Genomic DNA, 25,445 nt, shown 5'->3' with positions numbered 1-25,445 from the left:
TTTTAGATGGCAGCTGAGATGCCACCTGCCCAGATGCTGTTCCCTGACCACCATCTCACCTGGTCACCATGTTTTTCTGTAGTCATTTCCTGTCCCAAAATGCTGTTTTAGGCTGGGCGTGGTGGCTCATGCCTGTAATCCCAGCGCTTTGGGAGGCCTAAGTGGGCGGATGACGAGGTCAGGAGATCAAGACCAGCCTGACCAACATGGTGAAACCCAGTCTCTATTAAAAATATAAAAATTAGCCAGGTGCGGTGGCACGTGCCTGTAGCCCCAGCTATTCGAGAGGCTGAGGCAGGCGAATCGCTTGAATCCGGGAGGTGGAGGTTGCAGTGAGCTGAGATCACGCCACCGCACTCCAGCCCAGTAGCAGAGCAAGACTCTGTCTCAAAAACAAACAAAAGCGGCCGGGCGCGGTGGCTCAAGCCTGTAATCCCAGCACTTTGGGAGGCCGAGACGGGCGAATCACGAGGTCAGGAGATCGAGACCATCCTGGCTAATACGGTGAAACCCCGTCTCTACTAAAAAATACAAAAAACTAGCCGGGCGACGAGGCGGGTGCCTGTAGTCCCAGCTACTCAGGAGGCTGAGACAGGAGAATGGCGTGAACCCGGGAGGTGGAGCTTGCAGTGAGCTGAGAGCCGGCCACTGCACTCCAGCCTGGGCGGCAGAGCAAGACTCCGTCTCAAAAACAAACAAACAAAGGAACAAACAAACAAACAAAAGCGCTGTTTGAATCTCTTGGCTGTGCTCACTGGCATCTAATGGGTGTCGTTTATTTGTGGTGATGTCTGTCTCTCCCCACTGTCCGCTCCACAGGGGCAGGGGCTGCAGCCGCCTTGTTACCCCTGTGTCCCCAGCACCTGGAGCAGGGCAGGCCCCACAGCAGGGGCTCAAGGAGCATCTGCTGAATAAGTAAAGGAATGGCATCCTGGCCTTTCCCAATGGCCAGCTGATAGAGTCACTTTTCTTGGACATCAGGCTAATCCCCACTGCAGGCGAAGCCCCTGTTGCCACCTTCCACCATCAACCGGAGCAGCGGCAGTGGTGCCACGTGCAACGACAACCACAGCACCCCGTGAAGCACCCGCTGCCTCGATGACTCTGAAGAACCTTGTCTAATGTCACCGAGTCCTGGCAGCAGCAAACCTTTATCTACCAGTGTTGTTAGGACCCATAAGGTCCATAGACGAACAAGGTGCCTCAACCACTAACTGCGCTGGAGTCAACGAAAGCTCAGATAGAATACTGGCCGGGCACAGTGGCTCATGCCTGTAATTCCAGCACTTTGGGAGGCTGAGGCAAGGGGCAAAAGGAGACCATGTTTCTACAGAAAATTTAAAAATTAGCTGGGCATGGTGGTACGTGCCTGTAGTCACAACTACTCGGAAGACAGAGGCAGGAGTATCACTTCAGCCTGGGAGGTCAAGGCTACAGTGAGCTGTGATTGCACCACTACACTCCAGCCTGGGAGACTGTTTTTTCTTTTTTTTTTTCTTTGAGACGGAGTCTCACTCTGCTGCCCAGGCTGGAGTGCAGTGGTGTGAACTCGGCTCACTGCAAGCTCCGCCTCCCGGGTTCATGCCATTCTCCTGCCTCAGCCTCCTGAGTAGCTGGGACTACAGGTGCCCGTCACCATGCCCGGCTAATTTTTTGTATTTTTAGTAGAGACGGGGTTTCACCGTGTTAGCCAGGATGGTCTCGATCTCCTGAACTTGTGATCCTCCTGCCTCGGCCTCCCAAAGTGCTGGGATTAGAGGCTTGAGCCACTGCACCTGGCTAGGGATACTGTTTAACAGAGGTAACAAAAGTGCAATAATTATGAGTTCAAGGTCCCAGAGAACGCAGACTACATAGATGCTCAGCTACGATGTTCCACGTAGCTCTGTGTAAAATGACCCCTGGCAATCACAAAGGCGTTTAACAGCCTTGACCAAATCAGGAGCTGGGCTGAGACCTTCCTCAGACCGCAAGCTTGAGCTGCTGACAGCCAGGCTTTCTTTCCTTACCGACTTCCGACAGACTCTGGAGGCAAACATCTGCTTGACTCTGGACGGCCGGCACATGACTCCAGGGCTGTCGCTTAGCATAAAGATCAGTTCATCGATGTCCTGGGGTCCGAAGGTCCAGTTTTTACTAGTTGGCAAGGAAATCAATTTAGCCCTTTCAGTGACTGGAGCTAAAAGAATACAATTTTGAGAAAAACTCATGACTTGAGAGACACGTTTCACTTGAAAGCTACTTAGAATGAACATCTGAGGCCGGGCGCAGTGGCTCATGCCTGTAATCCCAGCACTTTGGGAGGCCGAGGCGGGCGAATCATGAGGTCAGGAGATGGAGACCATCCTGGCTAACACGGTGAAACCCCGGCTCCAGTTAAAATACAAAAAAAAAAAAAAAAAATTAGCTGGACGTGGTGGCGTATGCTGGTAATCCTAGCTACTCGGGAAGCTGAGGCAGGAGCATCACCTGAACCAGGGAGTCAGAGGTTGCAGTGAGCCAGGATCACGCCGCTGCACTCCAGCCTCGTGACAGAGAGCGACTCCGTCTCAAAAAAAAATTCTGCTCTATGAATACTTATGGAAAAATACATATATACATATACACATATAGACACACATATAAACTATTAAACCTCTTTTTTGAGATGGAGTGTCGCTCTGTTGCCCAGACTGGAGTGCAGTGGTGCGATCTCAGCTCACTGCAACCTCTGTCTCCCAGGTTCAAGCGATTCTCCTACCTCAGCCTCCTGAGTAGCTGGGACTACAGGCATGCACCGTCAAGCCCAGCTAATTTTTTTATTTTTAGTAGAGACGACGTTTCACCATGTTGGCCAGGCTGGTCTTGAACTCCTGACCTCAAGTTATCCAACCGCCTCAGCCTCCCAAAGTGCTGGGAATACAGGCGTGAGCCACCGCGCCCAGCCTACTTCATTCTTTTTAATGGCCGCATAGGAAGTCACTGCACAGATGTACGGTAATTTTTCTGTCAAATTCCTGACTAAAGCACATTTCGGTTGTTTCCAATTTCAATCGTGCACTCAAAGCTGCAGCAAAGACTTCTGTGCACAAACCTACTCATCTGTGGGTGCATGTCTGGGAGACAGACGCTAGAGGGAGAATCACATATGTACTTTTTGATGGGAAATCTGTGAAAATGCACACTCCCGCCAATGGTGTCTAAGAGTACCTTTGGCCAATACTGGATATCAATCCTTCTAATCTCTGCCAGGCCGACCACTGGGTCCTTTGCTGGGTGGCTTCAACATCTAATGTCATTAGATACTATCTTAGTAAATCCGGACAAAAGACAGACACCACCCCTAACCTTCACACGAGAAACTGACACTGTCACTCTCAGTCCCACACAAGTAAACCCGATGAAAACGGATTTTCCACAGTATCAGTGCTGTGACTACAAGAAATGACTGTTAAAGCAGACTTTTTTTTTTTTTTTTTTTTGAGACGGAGTCTCGCTGTGTCACCCAAGCTGGAGTGCAGTGGCCGGATCTCAGCTCACTGCAAGCTCCACCTCCCGGGTTCACGCCATTCTCCTGCCTCAGCCTCCCCAGTAGCTGGGACTACAGGTGCCCGCCACCTCACCCAGCTAGTTTTTTGCATTTTTTAGTAGAGACGGGGTTTCACTGTGTTAGCCAGGATGGTCTCGATCTCCTGACCTCGTGATCCGCCCGTCTCAGCCTCCCAAAGTGCTGGGATTACAGGTTTGAGCCACCGCGCCCGGCCAAAGCAGACGTTTTAAAGCAGACTCTGTTAAACCATGGATGTTTATCTGGTTCTCACCTGGCGGCCTGAGCTGAGGATGAAAGGAGCTGAGATTAGGCCGGGCACGGGGGCTCACGCCTGTAATCCCAGCACTTTGGGAGGCCAAGGTGGGCAGATCATTTGAGGATGGGAGTTCAAGACCAGCCTGGCCAACATGGTGAAACCCCATCTCTACTAAAAATAAAAAAATTAGCCGGGCGTGGTGGTGGGAACCTGTACTCCCAGCTACTTGGGAAACTAAGGCCGAAGAATCGCTTAAACCCAGAAGGCAGAGGTTGCAGTGAGCTGAGATCGTACCAGTGCACTCCAACCTGGGTGAAAGAGCGAGACTCTGTCTCAAAAAAAAATAAAGGAGCTAATATTGTTGTTTCTTTCTATAAGTGCTCCAGGAAGACACGGTCCCATGTCACCATGCTCGTCACCATCACAATCAACCACAGGGGACAGTCTGGTGAACTGTGAGACCTCCACACGGCATGGATTACTGAGCCCACGTTTCCTACTGTGGGGGGCTCCACACAGAGCTCAAATCCAAGTCATAACCAAACCAATCCCCAAATCTTATCTTCGAGGGTCTGTCTCCTGGTACCAATCCCGTATCAGAATACAATCAAGAGACAAAAACCATACCAGTGATTTTAACAGGGATTCTGTTTTTTTTTTTTTTAAAGACAGGATCTTGCTCTGTCACCCAGGCTACAGTACAATGGCATGATCATAGCTCACTGCAGCCTCAAACTCCTGGGCTCAAGTGAGCCTCCTGCCTCAGCCTCCTGAGTACCTGGGACTACAGACGTGCAGCAGTGCACTTGGCTTTTTTTTTTTGTTTTTGAGACGGAGTCTGGCTCTGTTGCCCAGGCTGGAGTGCAGTGGCGCGATCTCGGCTCACTGCAAGCTCCGCCTCCCGGGTTCACGCCATTCTCCTGCCTCAGCCTCCTGAGTAGCTGGGACTACAGGCGCCCGCCACCGCGCCCGGCTAATTTTTTGTATTTTTAGTAGAGACGGGGTTTCACCGTGGTCTCGATCTCCCAACCTAGTGATCCGCCCACCTCGGCCTCCCAAAGTGCTGAGATTACAGGTGTGAGCCACCGCGCCCGGCTTTTTTTAAGAGATGGGGTCTCATTATATTGCCCAGGCTGGTCTCAAACTCCTAGCCTCAAGTGATTCTCCTGCCTCAGCCTCCCAAAGTGCTGGAATTACAAGGTGTGCATCACCATGCCAGGCCTGAGGAGGAAAAATGTATAATAAAGCATTACACAAACTAGTAAAACGTGGTTAACTACTATGCTAATAAATACAGGAATGGAAAATGCTACTACCTCTAGGGGAGAGGGAGAATCCTCAGAAAAGGAACTCTTTTTTTTTTCTTTTTCTTTCTTTTTTTTTTTTTTTGAGATAGAGTTCGCTCTTGTTGCCCAGGTTGGAGTGCAATGGTGCAATCTCGGCTCGCCACAACCTCCGCCTCCCAGGTTCAAGCGATTCTCCTGCCTCAGCCTCCTGAGTAGCTGGGATTACAGGCATGCACCACCACATCCCGCTAATTTTGCATTTTTAGTAGAGACAAGGTTTCTCCATGTTGGTCAGGCTGGTCTCGAAACTCCCGACCTCAGGTGATCCGCCTGCCTCCGCCTCCCAAAGTGCTGAGATTACAGGTGTGAGCCACCGTGCCTGGCAGAAAAGGAACTCTTGTAAGAGGCTCCTCCCCACTCAGGCTGAGTTTCAGACCTCCTTGGAGCAGGAGTGGCTGCAGCCTGCTGGATGGAGAGAAGCTGCCAGAGTGAGTGATGACGCAGGAACTCCTGCACCACAGGAGGGAAGGGAAAGGACATCCCAGAAGCATCCCAGATACCAGCACAAATGCCACCTCCCCGGTGCCAATCCCAGGCTCTCCCGGGAATTGTCTGAATATGCCCTGGTTCCCAGTACACAGATAATCTGTTCAAAAGCTGGTGCTGGCCTAAAAGACCCAAGTCTTCCATGTCTTTGGAGTCTATGTCCTGCCACAGAGAACAGTATCTGGCCAGGCGCAGATGCTGTAATTAAAACTGTGCACTACCGTGCCCGGCCAATTTTATTGTAGAGACAGGGTCTCCCTATGTTGCCCAGGCTGGTCTTGCACTCCGGGGCTCAAGTGATCCTCCCTCCTCGGCTTGGCTTCCCAAAGTGCTGGGATTACAGGCGAGAGCCACCGCACCCAGCTTCAAAATACTCTTAAGAAAAAACTTTGCCTGGCCAGGGGCAGTGGCTTACATCTGTAATCCTAGCACTTTCAGAGGCCGAGGTGGGTGGATCACCTGAAGTCAGGAGTTCGAGACCAGCCTGGCCAAAGTGGTGAAACCCGGTTTCCACCAAAAATACAAAAATTAGCCAGGCATGGTGGTGCGCACCTGTAATCCCAGCTACTCAGGAGGCTGAGGCAGGAGAATTGCTTGAACCCGGGAGGTGAGGGCTGCAGTGAGCCGAGATCGCGCCACTGCACTCCAGCCTGGGCGACAGAGCGAGACTCTGTCTCACAAAAATAAAAAATAAAATAAATAAAAATTTAAAATAAAAGTAAAAAATTAAAACGTTACCTTATCTCTTTTCTTAGTTCATCTTCGGCTGCTTGATTTTCTCCAGGGCAAATCTTTGCCCTAAACTTCCTATAATTCTGTTCACCTTCACTTTGCTGTGTTTCACGATGTAACTGCTTTATTTGTTTAGCTAAAGAATTCATAGAAAAGTCCAGGGCCACAACCTTCTTATTCACTTTTTTTTTTTTTTGAGATGGAGTCTCGCTCTGTCGCCCAGGCTGGAGTGCAGTGGCGCGATCTCGGCTCACTGCAAGCTCCGCCTCACAGGTTCACGCCATTCTCCTGCCTCAGCCTCCCGAGTAGCTGGGTCTACAGGCGCCGGCCACCACGCCCGGCTGATTTTTTTGTATTTTTAGTAGAGACGGGGTTTCACCATGTTAGCCAGGATGGTCTCGATCTCCTGACCTCGTGATCCACCCGCCTTGACCTCCCAAAGTGCTGGGATTTACAGGCTTAAGCCACCGCACCTGGTCCCTTCTTATTAATTTTAATGGCTACATCAACCTGAGAGGCTGACACATTCTGAGTATTTACTAACTTCTGACGAATGTCAGAATTGGAAAGAATTTCTTCTTTTTTGAAACGCTTTGTGTTTGGGGATGCGAGATCAGTTGGCTGAGGTGAAACTCGAAATTCACACCCTGTGTCTACCTGGTTTGGATGGCAGTCCACATCTGAAAAAGAGTCATCAGTTTCAGGCGCTTTCTCATGTGAGTCCACATGTTCCTGCGAGCCCCTGTCCTCTGGGGAGCTGGCCGCACACTCGCTGCTGCAGTGACCGCCCGTGTCTGGGATGCTGAACCCCTCAGAATCCACGGAAGTGCTGCCGTGCCCCAAATCCTTCACCTCTGCTCCGTCCGTAGGGTCCCTGGGTCCCTGACTGGAACTCGCTGCCTCTTTCTGAGGTCTCAGGAAGCCTCTGTCCGAGACCGCATCTGAAGTGCTAGAAGATGGCACACCCCTTTTCTGTCCGAGAGGGCTCCTTCTTGCTTCTGGAGTCTTCGGGCTGTGAGGCTTGTTCTCTGTTGTGTGACGAAGAGAAAAGGCCTCTCGCAGTCTGGAAATGGACACATCCCTTTTTTCTTCTCGAGTCCTTAATGAAGGGGAATGATCCTGCTTTTCTACCAGGGGCTTCTCCAAATCCGCTGCATGCATTTTTACTAAGTTACCTAAGCAAACGTGAATGGAGAAGAGGGTCAGGGACTATCCTGAAGTGGTGAGAGGACGTGCTTATGTGAACAGACACTTCACAAAAGAGGAGATCCGCATGCTAATTACACAGACAAACACGGTTCCATGTTCAAAATAAAACTATAATATGGGCCAGGTGTGGTGGCTCACGCCTGTTATCCCAGCACTTTGGGAGGCCAAGGCAGGTGGAGCACATGAGGCTAGGAGTTCGAGACCAGTCTGGACAACATGGCGAAACCCTGTTTCTACGAAAAATACAAAAATTAGCCCGGTGAGGTGGGGCACATCTGTAATCCCAGCTACCTGGGAAGCTGAGGCACGAGAATCCCTTTAGCCCGGGAGGCAGAGATTGCAGTGAGCCAGATGCTGCCACTGCTCTCCAGCCTGGGTGACAGAGCGAGACTGTCTCAAAAAAAACCCAAAAACCAAAAACCAAAACAAAACAAAAAAACCCAACACAATATGATGTGGCCATATACTCACCAGAATGGGCAAAATCAAAAAACAACAAATTCTCACAAAGATCGGGATCAAGTGGAATGACTGAATACCTCTGGTAGGAATGAACCCGGTACAGCTGCTTTGAAAAGCTCTCTGGGAATACCTCCTAAATCTGAATGTATGCACACCTGCAACCCAGCATAGCTACTCCTATCAGAAGTGCTTATCGGCCGGGCACAGTGGCTCACGCCTGTAATCCTAGCCCTTTGAGATCAGGAGTTCAAGACCAGCCTGGCCAACATGGTGAAACCTCGTCTCTGCTAACAATACAAAAAAAATTAGCAGGGCACAGTGGAATACACTTATAATCCCAGCTACTATGGAGGATGAGAATGAGGCAGGAGAATCACTTGAACCTGGAAGGCGGGGGTTGCAGTGACCCAAGATCACTCCACTGCACTCCAGCCTGGGTGACAGAGCGAGACTCCCTCTCAAAAAAAAAAAAAAAAAAAAGAAGAACTACCTATGAATGCTCGTCAAAATGCGTGGATAAGGATGTTCATGACAGCATTCTTCATTATAGCCCCAAACTGGAAACAATTCAAATATTCACAAATTATGGTATCTGACTGTAATGGAACACAGTATAGCCAACGAAAAAACAAATTTTGCCGCATGACTTAGGTGAATCTCACAAACAAAATAATGAGAGAAAGAAACAAATCACAGAAAAGGACAGACTGAATAACCTCAAATTAAAAACAGATTAAACTATACTGTTACGGTTTGTTTGTTTGTTTGTTTTGAGATGGAGTCTCGCTCTGTCGCCCAGGCTGGAGTGCAGTGGTGCGATCTTGGCTCACTGCAAGCTCCGCCTCCCAGGTTCATGCCATTCTCCTGCCTCAGCCTCCCAAGTAGCTGGGACTACAGGCGCCCACCAGCACGCCCGGCTAAGTTTTTGTATTTTTAGTAGAGACGGGGTTTCACCGGGTTAGCCAGGATGGTCTTGAACTCCTGACCTTAACTTATCCGTTCACCTCAGCCTCCCAAAGTGCTGGGATTACAGGACATGGATGGTGAAACCCTGAGCAAGACCCTGTCTCAAAAAAACAAACAAACAAATTTACATGACCATAAAATGTTATCTCATTCCGGTCAGAGCAGAGCTGTATAATTTCATTTTATTCTTTTTTTTTTTGTTTGAGACAGAGTCTCGCTCTGTCGCCCAGGCTGGAGTGCAGTGGCGCGATCTCGGCTCACTGCAAGCTCTGCCTCCCAGGTTCACACCATTCTCCTGCCTCAGCCTCCCAAGTAGCTGGGACTACAGTCACCTGCCACCACGCCTGGCTAATTTTTTGTATTTTGTTTAGTAGAGATGGGGTTTCACCATGTTAGCCAGGATGGTCTTGATCTCCTGACCTTGTGATCTGCCCGCCTTGGCCTCCCAAAGTGCTGGGATTACAGGCGTGAGTCACCACACCCGGCTTCATTTTATTCTTTGAGGCATTAGTCACTAGTTGTACTGAAATGCCAATGGAACTTACCTGAATCAACAGAAATGTTAAGAACAACAAATGGATACTGATGTCGATTATACATGTGGTAGACCTCGTTCACAAGTCTGGAGACCTGCACAAAATACAAGGAGTAGAAAACAATAAATGACAAATGTTCCCGGCCCCCCACATTCTAACAACATACTATTCTAACCAACCAGCATGTTCTTAGAAGGGAATTTTTTTTGTTTGACTGAGACAAGGTCTCGCCTTGTCACAGGCTGGAGCACAGTGGAGCAATCATGGCTCACTGCAGCCTCAACCCCCCAGGCTCAAGTCATCTTCCTGCCTCAGCCTGCCATGTAGCTTGGACTACAGGCAGGATTTCTTTTTTCTTTTTTCTTTTTTTTGAGATGGGGTCTCACTCTTGTTACCCAGACTGGAGTGTAATGGTGTGATCTTGGCTCACTGCAACCTCCACCTTCAGGGCTCAAGTGATTATCCTGACTCAGCCTCCAGAGTAGCTGGGATTACAGGCACACGCCACCACAACCAGATAATTCTCGTATTTTTAGTACAGAGAGGGTTTCACCACGTTGGCCAGGCTGGTCTCGAACTCCTGATCTCAGTTGATCCGCCCACCTTGGCCTCCCAAAGTGCTAGGATTATAGGCGTGAGTCACTACACCTGGCCTAACGATACATCTTTTAACAGCTTTACTGAGATATGACTAACATGGAATAAACTACATAAATTTAAAGTCTGCAATTTCACAAATTTTGACATATACACAAACACCTGTGAAACTATCCCCACAATCAAGATAATGAATATATCCATCACCAAAAGTTTCCTCACAACTCATGAAGTGATATTTCGCTAATCATAGATCCCTAAAACTGAATCTTTTTCCAACCTAAAGTTACTCTACGAGAAATTCTAGTGAAATGTGGGCACAGCTTAAATATTCATAAAACACATTCAATGTACACAGAAACATATTTATGACATTAAGATGTCATTAGAAATAAACCAAAAATCACATTAATTATTAATAGTTATAATTAATTTAAATAATTATAATATAATATAAATAATAATTATGAATCCATCACACTACAGGTCAAAAAATTTAGAAGTTCAAGCACATCTGGCAGATTACAAGCAAATTCTAAAGCATCATTAAAAAACAGGGGCCAGGAGCGGTGGCTCATGCCTGTAATCCCAGCACTTTGGGAGGCCGAGGGATTGCCTGAGCTCAGGAGTTCTCGAACAGTGAAACTCCATCCCTACTCAAATACAAAAAATTAGCCGGGCATAGCAGCATGCACCTGTAATCCCAGCTACTCAGGAGGCTGAAGCAGGAGAATTGCTTGAACCTGGGAGGTGGAGGTTGCAGTGAGCCGAGATCGAGTCACTGCACTCCAGCCTGGGCGACAGAGCGAGACTCTGTCTCAAAGAAAAAGAGAAACAGAAAATATTACTGAGGTACAATGTTGTGCTGTAATCATATCAAGATGATCGGTTTACATTTGAGGCAGAAGCAATCTGAACCCTTATTTTCCTAGGAAAATAGAAAGAAGAGAAAATATAGAAATCTATAGAAAATATAGAAACCATGTAATCAGTCTATACTGAACAGTGACACAGAATGTTATAAAATGTTTAGTTTCCTCAAATAGTTTTAGTTTTTACAATAATAAATATATTGGTAATTAACAAGTGTTTATATATTTATGTATATATACACACAACATATATAATATATATATTCACATACAAACACACGTATATGCAATTTAAAAAACTATACACAGAGGCCAGGTGCGGTGGTTCATGCCTGTAATCCCAGCACTTTGGGAGGCCAAGGCAGGCAGATCACGAGGTCAGGAGTTCAAGATCATCCTGGCCACATGGTGAAATCCCATCTCTACTAAAGGTACAAAAAATTAGCCAGGTGTAGTGGTGCGCACCTGTAATCCCAGCTACTTGGGAGTCTGAGGCAGGAGAATCACTTGAACCCAGGAGGTGGAGGTTGCAGCGAGCCAAGATCGCACCATTGCACTCCACCCTAGGCAACAGAGCAAGACTCTGTCTCAAAAAAACCAAAAAAACAAACAAACAAACAAAAAAAACTGTACACAGATAGATACGCTCCTTGACTCATGATAGGGTTATGCCCTGATAAACCCATAAGTTGAAAATATTGTATGTCAAAAATGCCTTTGTGATAACCTATCTCAGCCTTGCCTCAGAATACTTACATTACTCTATAGGCAAAATAACACAACACCTATTTTATAATAAAATGTTGAATATCTTCTGTAATTTATTGAATACTATACTAAAAAAAAAATGGTTACATAGGTATTTGAAGGATGGTATTTAAGGCAAAAATAACTTTCGCAACAAGGTAAAGTAGTAGAAAAATACAGATTTTTTTGAGACAGTCTCACTCTGTCACCCAGGCTGCAGTGCAGTGGCACAATCTCGGCTCACTGCAACCTCCATTTCCCAGGTTCAAGCGATTCTCCTGCCTCAGCCTCCCATGTAGCTGGGATTACAGGTGTGGGCTACCACGCCTGGGTATTTTTTGTATTTTAGTAGAGACGAGGTTTTGTTATGTTGGCCAGGCTGGTCTCGAACTCCTGGTCTCAAGCAATCCACCCACCTCAGCCTCCCAAAGTGATGGGATGGCAGACATGAGCCACTGTGCCCAGCCAGAAAAATCTTCAGTTGAAACATCTTAAGTTGGGGGCCATCTGCAGTAGACTTCTGTAAATGCCCAAAATAAGATAACATTAAAGCCATGTTTCTCAAAGTCCTGAGTTCCATGGTATCTGCCTATTATCAGAAAAAAAGTTATCCATTAAAAGTCAAAGGCATAAAGGATAAACTAATACAAAAAAATTGTAAATACCTTTGCTGGGTCACAAGGCCGCTGGCTGATAAACAAAAACTGTCCGTCTGTTGAACTCCTTCCAACTCCAGGCGCGCATTGTGAAATGAAACCTAAGATGCTATTCAACATTAATATGGTGAGGACAGGATTCCAGAGTGAAAAGGATTAGAAACACGATCACATGGCACATTCTTAAAGTGAAATGAAAACAAAACCCCAGGTGACGAAAGCGTCACTATTGCAGTGCATGGGTATCTGTGCTCCAAATCTTGATGAGTCATCAAAGAACCAGACCTCCTGGAATGCTCTGAAGCTCCTACAGTCAACCAATGCACCATAGGCGATGCAGTGGGTCCAACACTGATGTGCTGCAGCTCTCCTTATCCCTCCTGATAAATCCTCCATAAGAGGAGTGGGTCTCGCTTCAAATGCATGCTCAGAACCTCCGTACTGCCGCCCCCGGTTTGTCAATGAAGTCTAACCACTTGTGCTCAGGATTCTGCCCACATTCCCTCCCCTTTCACAATCTCCCAGTTAGGAAGCTTGTATCTCTCGTCTTGATAAAGCGCTTGCTTCACGAGACCCACCCCGGGACACAGGCGTTTCCGGAAGAACACCACCTTCACACGAAGACACGAAGCTCCGTGTTTACAATCTCAGCCATAGGCCAAAAGCAAGTGGAGGAAGAATAAGAAATATAGATCTAGACACAAAAAACAAACAAAAAGAAATAGAGATCTTAGGCTGGGTGCGGTGGCTCACGTCTGAAATCCCAGAGCCTTGGGAGGCCAAGGTGGGCAGATCACCTGAGGTCAGGAGTTCAAGACCAGCCTGGGCAACAAGATGAAACCCCATCTCCACTAAAAATACAAAAAATCAGCTGGGCATGGTGGTGCACACCTGTAGTCGCAGCTTCTCGGGAGGCTGAAGCAGGAGTATCGCTTAAACCCGGCAGGTGGAGGTTGCAGTGAGCCAAGATCATGGAACTGACCTCCAGCCTAGGCAACAGAGTGAGACTCCATCTCCAAAAAAAAATATATATATATATACACACACACACACACACACACAGATACATATTTATATATATATAGATATTGTATATATCTATATATATTTTTATATACCCATCTATATATATTTATATATATCTATATGTATACATATAGATATATAAAATAGACAGAGAGATTTCTCTTTTTACAGGACCAATCCTATTTATGGAAGTGTCTATTTTCTTATACTAAAACTAATGACACTAAACTGCCTTCATCACTGGCCAGAAAAGTCAAAATCATTTAAAATGATAAAATAATTTAAAAGTTAGTCTAACTAAACAGAGCCTTAAAGAAGACTAACTCAACAGAAAACCACCTGAAATGTACCAGTTACTAGGAACATGGTTTGAACTGAGTAACTGAGTCCTTTGTATAAATCATCTTTCTTAGCAATAGCACTGCTCACAGTTTTATAAAGGACATAAAAAACTATTATCCCTAGCCAGGCGCGGTGGCTCACGCCTGTAATCCCAGCACTTTGGGATGCCAAGGTAAGCGGATCATGTGAGGTCAGGAGTTGGAGACCAGCCTGGTCAACATGGAGAAACCCGTCTCTACTAAAAATACAAAATTAGCCAAGCGTGGTGGTGCGTGCCTTTAGTCCCAGCTACTAAGGTGGCTGAGGCAGGAGAACTGCTTGAACTCAGGAGGCAGAGGTTGCAGTGAGTCAAGATAGCGCCATTGCACTCCAGCCTGGGCAACAGAGTGAGACTCCGTCTCTTTTTTTTTTTTGAGACGGAGTCTCGCTCTGCCGCCCAGGCTGGAGTGCAGTGGCCGGGTCTCAGCTCACTGCAAGCTCCGCCTCCTGGGTTTACGCCATTCTCCTGCCTCAGCCTCCCAAGCAGCTGGGACTACAGGCGCCCGCCACGTCGCCCGGCTAGTTTTTTGTATTTTTTAGTAGAGACGGGGTTTCATCATGTTAGCCAGGATGGTCTCGATCTCCTGACCTCGTGATCCGCCCGTCTCGGCCTCCCAAAGTGCTGGGATTACAGGCTTGAGCCACCGCGCCCGGCTGAGACTCCGTCTCTTAAAAAGAAAACCAAAAAAAAAAAAGACATGAAACTATTAGCCCTAAAATCACTATCTTAAAAAAAAAAAAAAAAAAACTCTCAGGATAAAATCTTCAATTGTAGTTCTCTTGCCAGCAATACTTACTAAAAAAGATTATGCAGAGCATCCAAACAGCTCAGACCTTACTCTCCACACACGGAGTCACTAGGGGGCAGCTGAACAAAAGGAATGAGGCTTTGCAACTAAAACAAATTCACATTTACTTCCTAATAAAGGCAGAGTGGACTTGTTTTCTTTCCTAGTCAAGCTATCCACATTACGAGCACAAAAAAATTAAAAGAATCTTTTTTTCATTTTGGTTTTTGAGACAGGGTCTCCCTCTATTGCCCAGGCTGGAGTGCAATGGCTCAGTCATACCTCACTGCAGCATCAAACTCGCGGGTTCAAGCCATCTTTCTGCCCAGCCTCCCTGAGTGAGCAGCTGGGACTACATTAACATTCATTAACTTCAATTATACACAAATGCAAATATTACACCCTAATATGCAATAGTATGTATGATATATATATATGACATATGTATTTCAATTACACACAAGGACATATATACAGTGTGTGTATATACATACACACACACACACACACACACACACACACGTATTTATGCCTCAGTCTTCTTGGTCCAAAAGTCAGGATTTTACTTAACAGGGAAAAACTACATATCTCTCACTAAGATCAAGAACAAGGTATTAATAATAAAATGCTCATTATCTACAATTAGAGAAAACAATTAGAGGAATATAAGAAAAAGTAAAAGTGCTCGGGCACGGTGGCTCACACCTGTAATCCCAATACTTTGGGAGGCCGAGGTGGGCAGATCACCTGAGGTCAGGAGTTCAAGACCAGCCTGGACAACATGGTGAAACCCCATCTCTATTTAAAAAACAAAAACAAAAAATATTAGTTGTATTATTAAGGTCAACTTAATAATACAAAGATATCAGTTACCCTAAATTACTTTATAATTATGCAATCTCAATAAAAATACCAAAAAGCTTTTTCCTGAAACTAGATAAGCTGACACTACAGTTCACATGAGGTGGAAGAAAATCAAAAACAGCTCAGGGAAAAACACCATTTGGACATGGATAAAAGTGAATCCAGGCCTTGAGACCATCCTGGCTAACATGGTGAAACCCCGTCTCTACTAAACAAAATACAAAAATTAGCCGGGCGTGGTGGCGGGCGCCTGTAGTCCCAGCTACTCCGGAGGCTAAGGCAGGAGAATGGTGTGAACCCAGGAGGTGGAGCTTGCAGTGAGCCAGGCACTCCCGCCTGGGTGACAGACCAAGACTCCGTCTCAAAAAAAAAAAAAAAAAAAACACTGGGTCCAGGCCAGGCATGAGTCCCAGGACTCTGGAAAGCTGAGGCAGAAGGATCGCTTGAGGCCAGGAGTTTGAGATCAGCCTAAGCAATCCAGTGAGAATACATCTCTAGGCCGGGAGCAGTGGCTCACACCTGTAATCCTAGCACTTTGGGGGGCCGAGGCGGGCAGACTGCCTGAGCTCAGGAGTTCAAGACCAGCCTGGGTGACACGGTGAAACCCAGTCTCTACTAAAATACAAAAAAAAATTAGCCGGGTGTCGCAGCGTGCACCTGTAGTCCCAGCTACGCAGGAGGCTGAGGCAGGAGGATTGTGTGAGCCCAGGAGATTGAGGCTGCAGTGAGTTGTGATCACCTCTCTACACTCTAGCCTGGGTGACAGAGCAAGACCCTATCTCAAAAAAAGAAAAAAAGAAACAAAACAAAACAGACTTCATCATTTAAAGACAAACAGAAATACTTACAGATGAATCTCTTCAAAAGCCAAGAAAAGAGAGACTCCATGGAGAAAATATCAGTTTGGAAGTAACAAATGTCAAAGGCAGACAAAGGGTCCTATGAGGCAGGGCTAGGAAATGCCCGCTGGATTTGACTGCAATTAAATCACCAGTAATGTTTACTGGCTGACTCAGCAACGTGAAAAGGACAAAACTAAAACGCTGAGAACTGAAATGAGAAACAGAAATAGGAAATCTTCACAAGAGAGTAACTGCATTGCTTGCTGTGCAACCCAAACAGAAAGAAGAACAAGTATTTGAAGGATGATCACGTCATTCATTCCCCCATGATCTAGGACTCAACAGTAAAAACAGAATTCTGTCTACTTGGACCACAGAATTTCCGTCCCTGGAAAAATGATATGCATCAAGTTCTCCTTGGGCAGCAGGCCCTCTGCTTACATAAGCACCAAGAATAAGCTAAGTTACGGTAATGTAATGGTTGTTATCAGGAAAACTATCCATAATTATATCAACTTGAATGAAGAAATTTTTCCAAGTCCTAGAAAATCTTTTAAATCCACAAGTAACAAAATTGGTTTCTCCTTATAATCAATGCAAACGATGTCATGGAGGGTGACAATGCAAACGATGTCACGGATGGTGATATGGTTTTGGTTTGTGTCGCCGCCCAAATCTCATGTTCAATTGTATTCCCCATTGTTGGAGGTGGGGCCTGGTGGGAGGTGACTGGATCATGGGGGCAATTTCCCTCTTGGTGCTGTTCTCCTGAAACTGAGTGAGTTATCACAACACGTGGTTGTTTAAAAGTGTGTAGCGCCTCCCCCTCCCTCTTCCTCCTGCTCTGGTGATGGCAGATGTACCCGCTTTCCCTTCGCCTTCCCCGTGACTATAAGTGTCCTGAGGCCTCCCCAGCCACGCTTCCTATGACAGAGCCTGCAGGCGGGAGGCAATTCAACCTCTTCTCTTTATAAATTACCCAGTCTCGGTTATTTCTCTATAGCAGTGTGAGAATGGACTAATGCAAATAGCATTTTCCTTTTGTGACGACTGCCAAGAATATCAGCCCTGGGTGCAGCTCAATTTCAACAGCCTTAAAATATACTACCCATACATATAAGCTTCACAAATCATTTTTGGTGCTGATCTGCCACACTCACTACATTTTACAGGATAATGTCTAGTTCCACATTCCCATTTTAAAGTATGAATCCTGGCTGGGCACGGTGGCTCATGCCTGTAATCCCGGCATTTTGGAAGGCTGAGGCGGGGTCACCTGAGGTCAGGAGTTTGAGACCAGCCTGGCCAACATGATGAAACCCTGTTTCTTCTAAAAATACAAAAAATTAGCTGGGCATGGTGGCACACGCCTATAATCCCAGCTACTTGGGAGGCTGAGGCAGGAGAATCGCTTGAACCCAGGAGGTGGAGGCTGCAGTGAAACGAGGTCATGCCACTGCACTGCAGCCTGGGCAACAGAGCAAGACCCCATCTCAAAAAAAAAAAGAAAAAAAAAGCATGAATTCTTACAAACCTCTGAAAATGCATCATAAAATAAAGTAGTGGAACATATACATAAGCAGGAAAACTCACCTGCAATGTGTTCTTTTTCTGCTGCTCTTGGAAATGTGCAGAGACTGTGGCTGGTAGACCTAGAGGGGGAGAAGCAGGTCATTGAAGTCATAAGTGCTCTGGCTTGCAAAGGCAGGAATCTCCTGCGTAAGAACCACAAAAGAAAGCTCAATAGGCTGACACCCTGTGAACACTCAGCCTGCAAACACTCAGAAGGGCCTATAAGAGTGATACAGGGTTTCGCCATGTTGGCCAGGTTGGTCTCGAATTCTGGCCTCAAGTGATCCGCCTGCCTCGGCCAACATGGCAAAATCCCCTCTCTACTTAAAAATAACAAAATAGGCCGGGCGCGGTGGCTCAAGCCTGTAATCCCAGCACTTTGGGAGGCCGAGACGGGTGGATCGCGAGGTCAGGAGATCGAGACCAACCTAGCTAACACGGCGAAACCCCGTCTCTACTAAAAAATACAAAAAACTAGCCGGGCGAGTTGGCGGGCGCCTGTAGTCCCAGCTACTTGGGAGGCTGAGGCAGGAGAATGGCGTAAACCCGGGAGGCGGAGCTTGCAGTGAGCTGAGATCCGGCCACTGCACTCCAGCCTGGGCGACAGAGCGAGACTCCGTCTCAAAAAAAAAAAAAAAAAAAAAAAAAAAAAAATTACAAAATAATTAGCCAGGCATAGTGTCACATGCCTGTAGTCCCAGCTACTCAGGAAGCTGAGGCACTAGAATCCTTTGAACCTGGGAGGTAGAGGCTGCAGTGAGCCGAGACCACGCTGCTGCACTCCAGACTGGGTGAGAGACACTGTCTCAACACACACACACACACACACACACACACACACACACACACAAGTGATAGGGAAGCATGCACTTGTAACTTTGTAACTCTAAGATAATCAGGTAGTAATTAGACAAGTTAGACTCTCATGGGTAACATGACTCCTTTTACAATCTGCCATCATCAAATACAACGTGCAAAAAGAAAAAAAAAATCCCATCATACGGCTCATGTTTCTTGTGGTTTGTTGAGACAGGGTCTCAATGTGGCACCCAGGCTGGAGTGCAGTGTTGCATTCACAGCTCACTGCAGCCTCAACCTGCTGGGCTCCATCGATCCTCCCACCTCAGCCTCCTGAGTAGTTGGGACCACAGGTGCATCCCAGCATGTGTGGCTACTTTTGTATGTTTTGTAGAGTCAGGGTCTCCCTATGTTGCCTAGGCTGGTCTCTAAATCCTGGTCTCAAGGGATACTCTTGCCCTAGCCCCGAAAAGTGCTGGGATTACAGGTGTGAGCCACTGCATTCGCCCGCATTTCCTTATTGCCTCTTTAAACTGCTTAAAATCAAAAAAGCCATAGGAATTGAGTATGTGAGCCCTCAGAAATGAACGTGTATAAAATATGGTTTTGTTTCTAAATTATCTAACTGAATTTGGTTATTGCTGCACCTAATAATCGTCTATTAAGAAAACTAGGATACAGGAGAAAGAACACTGGCCTGGGAGATAAGACTCCTGAGTTCTACTATGAGCACCTCTACCCACAAAGCTGGTGACCTGGTCAAGTCGTCCACCTAAGGCCCAGTCTCTTCCCCTAGCAACTGAGGCAGCAAGAGAGAATCCCTGCAGACTGTTCCTGCATTACTACGATTTTCCAGGGCAGATCTAAGGGGGGAATCAGCAGATACTTAAATGAGACAACAGAGGTGCTGACAGACGTTTAGGAGCGGTCGAAATCTGGAGCACGGAGAGGAGGAGGAAGGGCTGTTAGGGGTTAGTGGGGAGTGGAGACGACGTCCGCAGCTGAGGCTGGTGACACCCTCCACGTCCCCGTAAGCCTCCTCCTCCCAGATCTTCCCATGCAGCGCCTGTTCGGTGCAGCCAGACCCTGTCCTCAAACCCAAACACCCGTCTCTCCTGCAAGCGATCGGGACCCTCCCCCTGCCCCACACTCTAAGGTCCCCAACACACGGTGACTTCACCCAGGCCCTTCTCGCTCCGAGCCCGAAAACCCAAGACCTACCCTCCTGGAGCTCGGCAGCCTCTGCCCCACGGCTCCCGAGAGTCCGGGGCGGGCCTGCTGTCGCGCGTCTGCTCTCGAGGTCCCCTCCTCTCCACCTCACCAAGGCTGTTGTGCACCCGAGGGGCCCGGGCCGGGTCTAGGGGCAAATCCAGGCGGGTGTCCTTCCCGCGGCCCAGATCCGCCTCCCTGGGGCTCACCATACAGCGGCGGCCTGGGCGGCCGCCAAGGACACACACAGGCCAGGCCCGGGTCCCGCCGCCCCTTCGCCTCCGCCACCTCCGCCACCTCCCTCCCGGTCCCTCTGGCCCCAGCGCCGCCGGCTCCGGGGTTCACGCTCCGGGGTCCCCGCTCGAGCCTGCCTCCGGCCGCGCGAACCCTGGCCGGCACAGTTCCGCGCCCGTCTAGGTGCTGGCCCTGGCGGTCAGCGTCCAGCTCCGCAGGCTCCGTGATTCCCGTCCACTGGAGCCAAAGCCTGGGAACCAGAGCAAGCGGTGACCTGAGGACGCACAGGAAGCGAGGGCAGTGCGGCGGCGGCGGCGGCGCGCATGCGCGAACATGCACACAGAGAAAGGTGCACAAGCGGGGGAGTGCACCGGAAGTCCGCCTCCCAGGGCCAGCCGCTGGTCCCAGGACAAGTACCGGACTCTATTTCCCATGAGCCTACGCGCTCCTCAAGTTTAGGGGCTGCTTTAAATGTCTCTACCACGCCTAAAGGTTAAGAAGCTCCAGGCTATGAGCTTTGGCAGCCCTGAACCCGGGACTGAACTTCGCATTTGTCTTTACTCCCTTTTAGGGTCAAGTCCAGGGCTGCCTGACTGGGTCCTAGAGGCCAAGGCCTCTGGGTTAGAATCGAGTTTCCCATAAGGAGAAGGAAAGGAAAGGGAGTATCATGGTCACTGCGCTGAAATGCTAAAAGAAGTTTCACTCAAATACTAGGACAGGATAAATGTCCAGCGATGCTTTCCAAGGAAGAAAAAGAAAATAGAATTTGTGGATGGTCGCCATGGCTCACGCCTGTAATCCCAGCACTTTGGAGGCTAAGGAGGGCGGATCGCGAGGTCAAAGATAGAGACCAGCCTGGCCAATATGGTGAAACCGCGTCTCTACTAAAAATACAAAAATTAACCAGGTGTGGTGGCTCGCGCCTGTAATCCCACCTACTCGGGAGGCTGAAGCAGGAGACTCGCTTGAACGCGGGAGGCGGAGGTTGCAGTGAGCTGAGATCGCGCCACTGCACTCCAGCCTGGCGATGGAGCGAGACAACGTAGCTTTTCTAGATCACACAGCGAATGCCTGAAAACTGTAGAGAAATCAGGAAATACACACCCAAATCGAACGATGAAAAGAGATGCCTGTGATCTTACCTTCCCCAGGAGGATTATGTTTAGGATTAGGTTATGTTGACCAAAAAGAGTCAAAGTCTGTAAAGAGTTTTATTCTGGGCCTATTTGAGTGACCATGGCTGGTGACACAGCCTCAGGGGGTCCGGAGAACGTGAGCCCAAAGTGGTTGGGTTACAGCTTGGTTTTATACATCTCAGGGAGACAGCAGTTACAGGCAAAGACATAAATCAATAATGGGAGGTATACATTGGGTCAGCCAGGAAAGGCTTTCAGGTCACTAGCAGATTCAAAGATTGGCAGTTGGTTCAGAGTTAAGCGTTGGCTGGAGTTGGAAGACTACATAAAGAAATGGGCCATTGCAGTGGCTCATGCCTGTAATCCCAGCATTTTGGGAGAGGGAGCTGGGAGGATCCCTTGAGGCCAGGAGTTCAAGGACAGCCTGGGCAACAGAGCAAGACCCCCACCTCTACAAAAAAGAAATTATCCAGGTGTGGTGGTGCCTGCCTGTAGTCCCAGCTACTCAGGAGGCTGAGATGGGAGGATCGCTTGAGCCTGGGAAGTTGAGGCTACAGTGAGCCATGATGGTGCCACTGCACTCCAGCTTGGGCAACAGAGAAGAAAAGAAAGAACGAGAGAGAGAAAGAGAGAGAGGAAGGAAGGAAGGAAGGAAGAGAAAAGAAGGAGGAAAAGAAAAGAGGAAAGAAAAGCTTGAGTTAAGATAATGAGGATTGTGGAAACCAAGGTTCTTGTTATGTAGGTGAAGCCTCAGAACAGGCTTCAGAGAGAATAGATTATAAATATCTCTTATTGGATCTTAAAAGGTGTCAGACTCTCCAGAAGAGACCTGGAGTCTTTTCTGTAAGGGAAGGAGATTCTCTACAGAATGCAAATATCCCCCAAAGAGATGGCTTTGCAGGACTATTTTAAAGTGTTTCAAAGAAAATATATTATGGGGTAAAATACTATGATTCCCTTTAAGGACTGCTATCTGTCACGCGATGCTATCTCAGAGTCTGTTGAAGTTGGGTATCTTACTGATACAAAGAGGCTGTTTTGTCAGTCTTATGATCTGTATTCTAATGCTAATGTTGGTCAGCTGTGCCTAAATTCTGACGGGAGGAGAGTATGACAAGGTATGTCTGACCCTCTCCTTCCTGTCATGACCTGAATTAGGTTTTCATGTTTATTTTGGATCCTGTTGGCCAACAGCGGAGTCCAGTCAGTCAGTTGTGGGGGTTAGAATTTTATTTTTGGTTTACAATTAAAATGTTAATTTTCAAAAATAGGATCATAAGGACAATGATTCATCACAATTTTTTGGTGAAATCTAACAGTGTTCCTGCCCAGTTGTTTCATAAAAACTGGTAAGGAAAAGACTAAAAATAAATTCTTCTGAGGCCAGGCATAGTGGCTCACACCTGTAATCCCAGCACTTTGGGAGGCCGAGGTGGGCAGATCATGAGGTCAGGAGATCAAGACCATCCTGGCCAACATGGTGAAACCCCGTCTCTACTAAAACACAAAAAATTAGCTGGGTGTGGTGGTGTGCCCCTGTAGTCCCAGCTACTTGGAAGGCTGAGGCAGGGGAATCACTTGAACCGGAGAGGTGGAGATTGCAGTGAGCCAAGATCACTCCACTACACTCCAGCCTGGCGACAGAGCTAGACTCCATCAATCAAGCAATCAATCAATTCTTCTGTTAACCTAGAATATTCTCTCCACAAATTCAGAAAATAAAGAAAACAATTTTATTATTGAATAAACATTAAACCAGACTGTGATGCCCATCACAGGTGATCCATTAATGAGATGCAAAGAGAAATAAAGCTTCCTTTTTTTTTTTTTTTTTTTTGATACAGAGTCTCACTCTGTTGCCCATGCTGGAGTGCAGTGGTGCAATCTCAGCTCACTGCAACCTCTGCCTCCCTGGTTTAAGTGATTCTCCTGCCTCCCCGGTTTAAGTGATTCTCCTGCCTCAGCCTCCCAAGTAACTGGGACTACAGGTGCATGCCACCACGCCTCGCTAATTTTTTGTATTTTTAGTAGAGACAGGGTCTCGTCATGTTAGCTAGGATGGTCTTGAAATCCTGACCTCCTAATTCGCTCGCATAGGCCTCCCAAAGTGCTGGAATTATAGGCATGAGCCATGGTGCCTGGCCAAAGCCTCCTTTTTATATAGCCTGGTAGATACAATCCATTGCATACACACTCTCAAGATAAACAGTAACTCATCCTCATGTAAAAGGACTTGATATGCATTTTTTTTTTTTTTTTTTTTTTGAGACAGGGTCTCATTCTGTCATCCAGGCTGGACTGTAGTGGTGTGATCTTGGCTCACTGTAACCTCCATCTCCTGGGTTCAAGTGATTCTTGTGCCTACACCTCCCAAGTAGCTGGAATTACAGACATGTGCCATCATGCCCAGTTAATATTGGTATTTTAGTAGAGAAAGAGTTTCGCCATATTGGCTAGGCTGGACTCAAACTCCTTCTTTTGATTTCTGTGTGGTTTCAAGTGATCCGCCTGTCTCAGCCTCTCACAACGTGCTGGGATTACAGGTGTGAGCCACTGTGCCTGGCCTGCTATGCATTCTTAAACGCTCATTCTAAATTCACCTGGAAATCAAGGTGGCCATCCATGCTAGTTAATTACCTGTATCCGATGAAAAAATAAAACTTCTCGTATCTCCTTGACAAGCAGGTAGTAACAGCTCAAGGTGCCTAGGCTAAACTCCCTAGGCAACAGGAGGATAGGGACACTATCTTCCTCGAGTATTACATTTCAAAGACAAGACTCTCAGGCTCTTGAGAAAAAAAAATCCTGGGTTGTGGCCGGGCGCCATGGCTCACGCCTGTAATCCCAGCACTTTGGGAGGCCAAGGCAGGTAGATCACCTGAGGTCAGGAGTTCAAGACCAGCCAGACCAGCAAGGTAAAACCCTGTCTCTAATAAAAATACAAAAATTAGCCAGGCATGGTGGCAGGCGCCTGTAGTCTCAGCTACTCAGGAGGTTGAGATGGGAGAATTGCTTGAACCCAGGAAGTGGAGGTTGCAGTGAGCCAAGATCGTACCACTGTACTCCAGCCTGGATGACAGGTGAGATTATGTCTCAAAAAAAAAAAAAAAAAAAAATTCCTGGGTTGTAACTGGGTTGTAATGTTGGCAAGAAGTTCATTTACCTTTTTAAAAGATTTAGATACATATCAAAGGCACAAAAGTTATTTATATTAGAAGGTTTATCAAGGAAATACTCTTTAAAAAGGAGAGGAGAGGCCAGGCACAGTGGCTCATGCCTGTAATCCCAGCACTTTGGGAGGCCGAGGTGGGTGGATCATGAGGTCAGGACATGGAGACCATCCTGACTAACACAGTGAAACTCCACCTCTACTAAAAATACAAAAAAAAAAAAAAAAAAAAAAAATTAGCCGGGCGTGGTGGCGGGCGCGTGTAGTCCCAGGTACTCAGGAGGCTGAGGCAGGAGAACCATGTGAACCCGGGAGGCGGAGCTTGCAGTGAACCCAGATCACACCACTGCACTCCAACCTGGGTGACTGAGCAAGACTCCATCTCAAAAAAAGAAAAAAAAAAAAGGAGAGGAGAAAAGGTTAATTTACCTTTTGGCCGAATAAGATAAATTTAATCTTTTTTTTTTTTTTTTTTTTTTTTTTTTAGAAAATCCATACAGTGAGGGCTGGGCACAGCGGCTCACATCTGTAGTCCCAGCACTTTGGGAGGCCAAGGCAGGCGGATTGCTTGAGACCAGGAGTTCGAGACCAGCCTGGGCAACATGGCGTAACCCCATCTGTACTACAAGTACAAAAATTAGCTGGGCATGGTGGTTTGCGCCTATTGTCCCAGCTGCTCTGGAGACTGAGGCATGAGAACCGCTTGAACGTGGGAGGCAGAGGTTGCAGTGAGCCGAGATTGAGCCATTAAAATCCACTCTGGACAATAAGAGCGAGACTCTGTCTCAAAAATAAAATAAATAAATAAATAAATAAATAAATAAATAAATAAACAAAGAGCCTCTTTTCCATCTTCCCGCAGAGTTGTCTACAGTAATTTCATTCGCTTTTTTCCTCAGAGTTTCCTGGGTTTCTGGGTCCCAGAAGGGGAAGTTCTCTTCAAGGTACAGAAACCACGACTCCTCAGAGAACCGCAGAGACGGCAGCATGACCAGAGTTCGGTCAGGTGCTGGGAGGCTGCTGGGCTGAGAC

The 25,445-nt window shown here is 47.3% G+C and overlaps 1 protein-coding gene across 3 annotated transcripts in view; it reads right to left on the bottom strand.

Annotated features, from left to right (window-relative positions):
• Positions 1 to 25,445, bottom strand: part of LOC104667537 (protein PMS2CL-like) — a 1,213,215-nt gene that overhangs the window by 4,757 nt on the left and 1,183,013 nt on the right. For all 3 annotated transcript variants that reach the window (XM_030932234.1, XM_030932235.1, XM_030932233.1), the window contains 5 exons: positions 17,889 to 17,947; positions 12,404 to 12,503; positions 9,532 to 9,616; positions 7,007 to 7,524; positions 2,010 to 2,179 (listed from right to left, as the gene is read on the bottom strand). In XM_030932234.1, the coding sequence (XP_030788094.1) occupies positions 2,153 to 2,179; positions 7,007 to 7,524; positions 9,532 to 9,616; positions 12,404 to 12,503; positions 17,889 to 17,947 (789 nt within the window). In that variant the 3' untranslated portion in view covers positions 2,010 to 2,152. The remainder of the gene's footprint in view (positions 1 to 2,009; positions 2,180 to 7,006; positions 7,525 to 9,531; positions 9,617 to 12,403; positions 12,504 to 17,888; positions 17,948 to 25,445) is intronic.

Source organism: Rhinopithecus roxellana, chromosome 6, assembly GCF_007565055.1.
Source record: "Rhinopithecus roxellana isolate Shanxi Qingling chromosome 6, ASM756505v1, whole genome shotgun sequence".
NCBI classification, from domain to species: domain Eukaryota; kingdom Metazoa; phylum Chordata; class Mammalia; order Primates; family Cercopithecidae; genus Rhinopithecus; species Rhinopithecus roxellana.
This window is presented reverse-complemented; position numbering and strand designations above follow the sequence as displayed.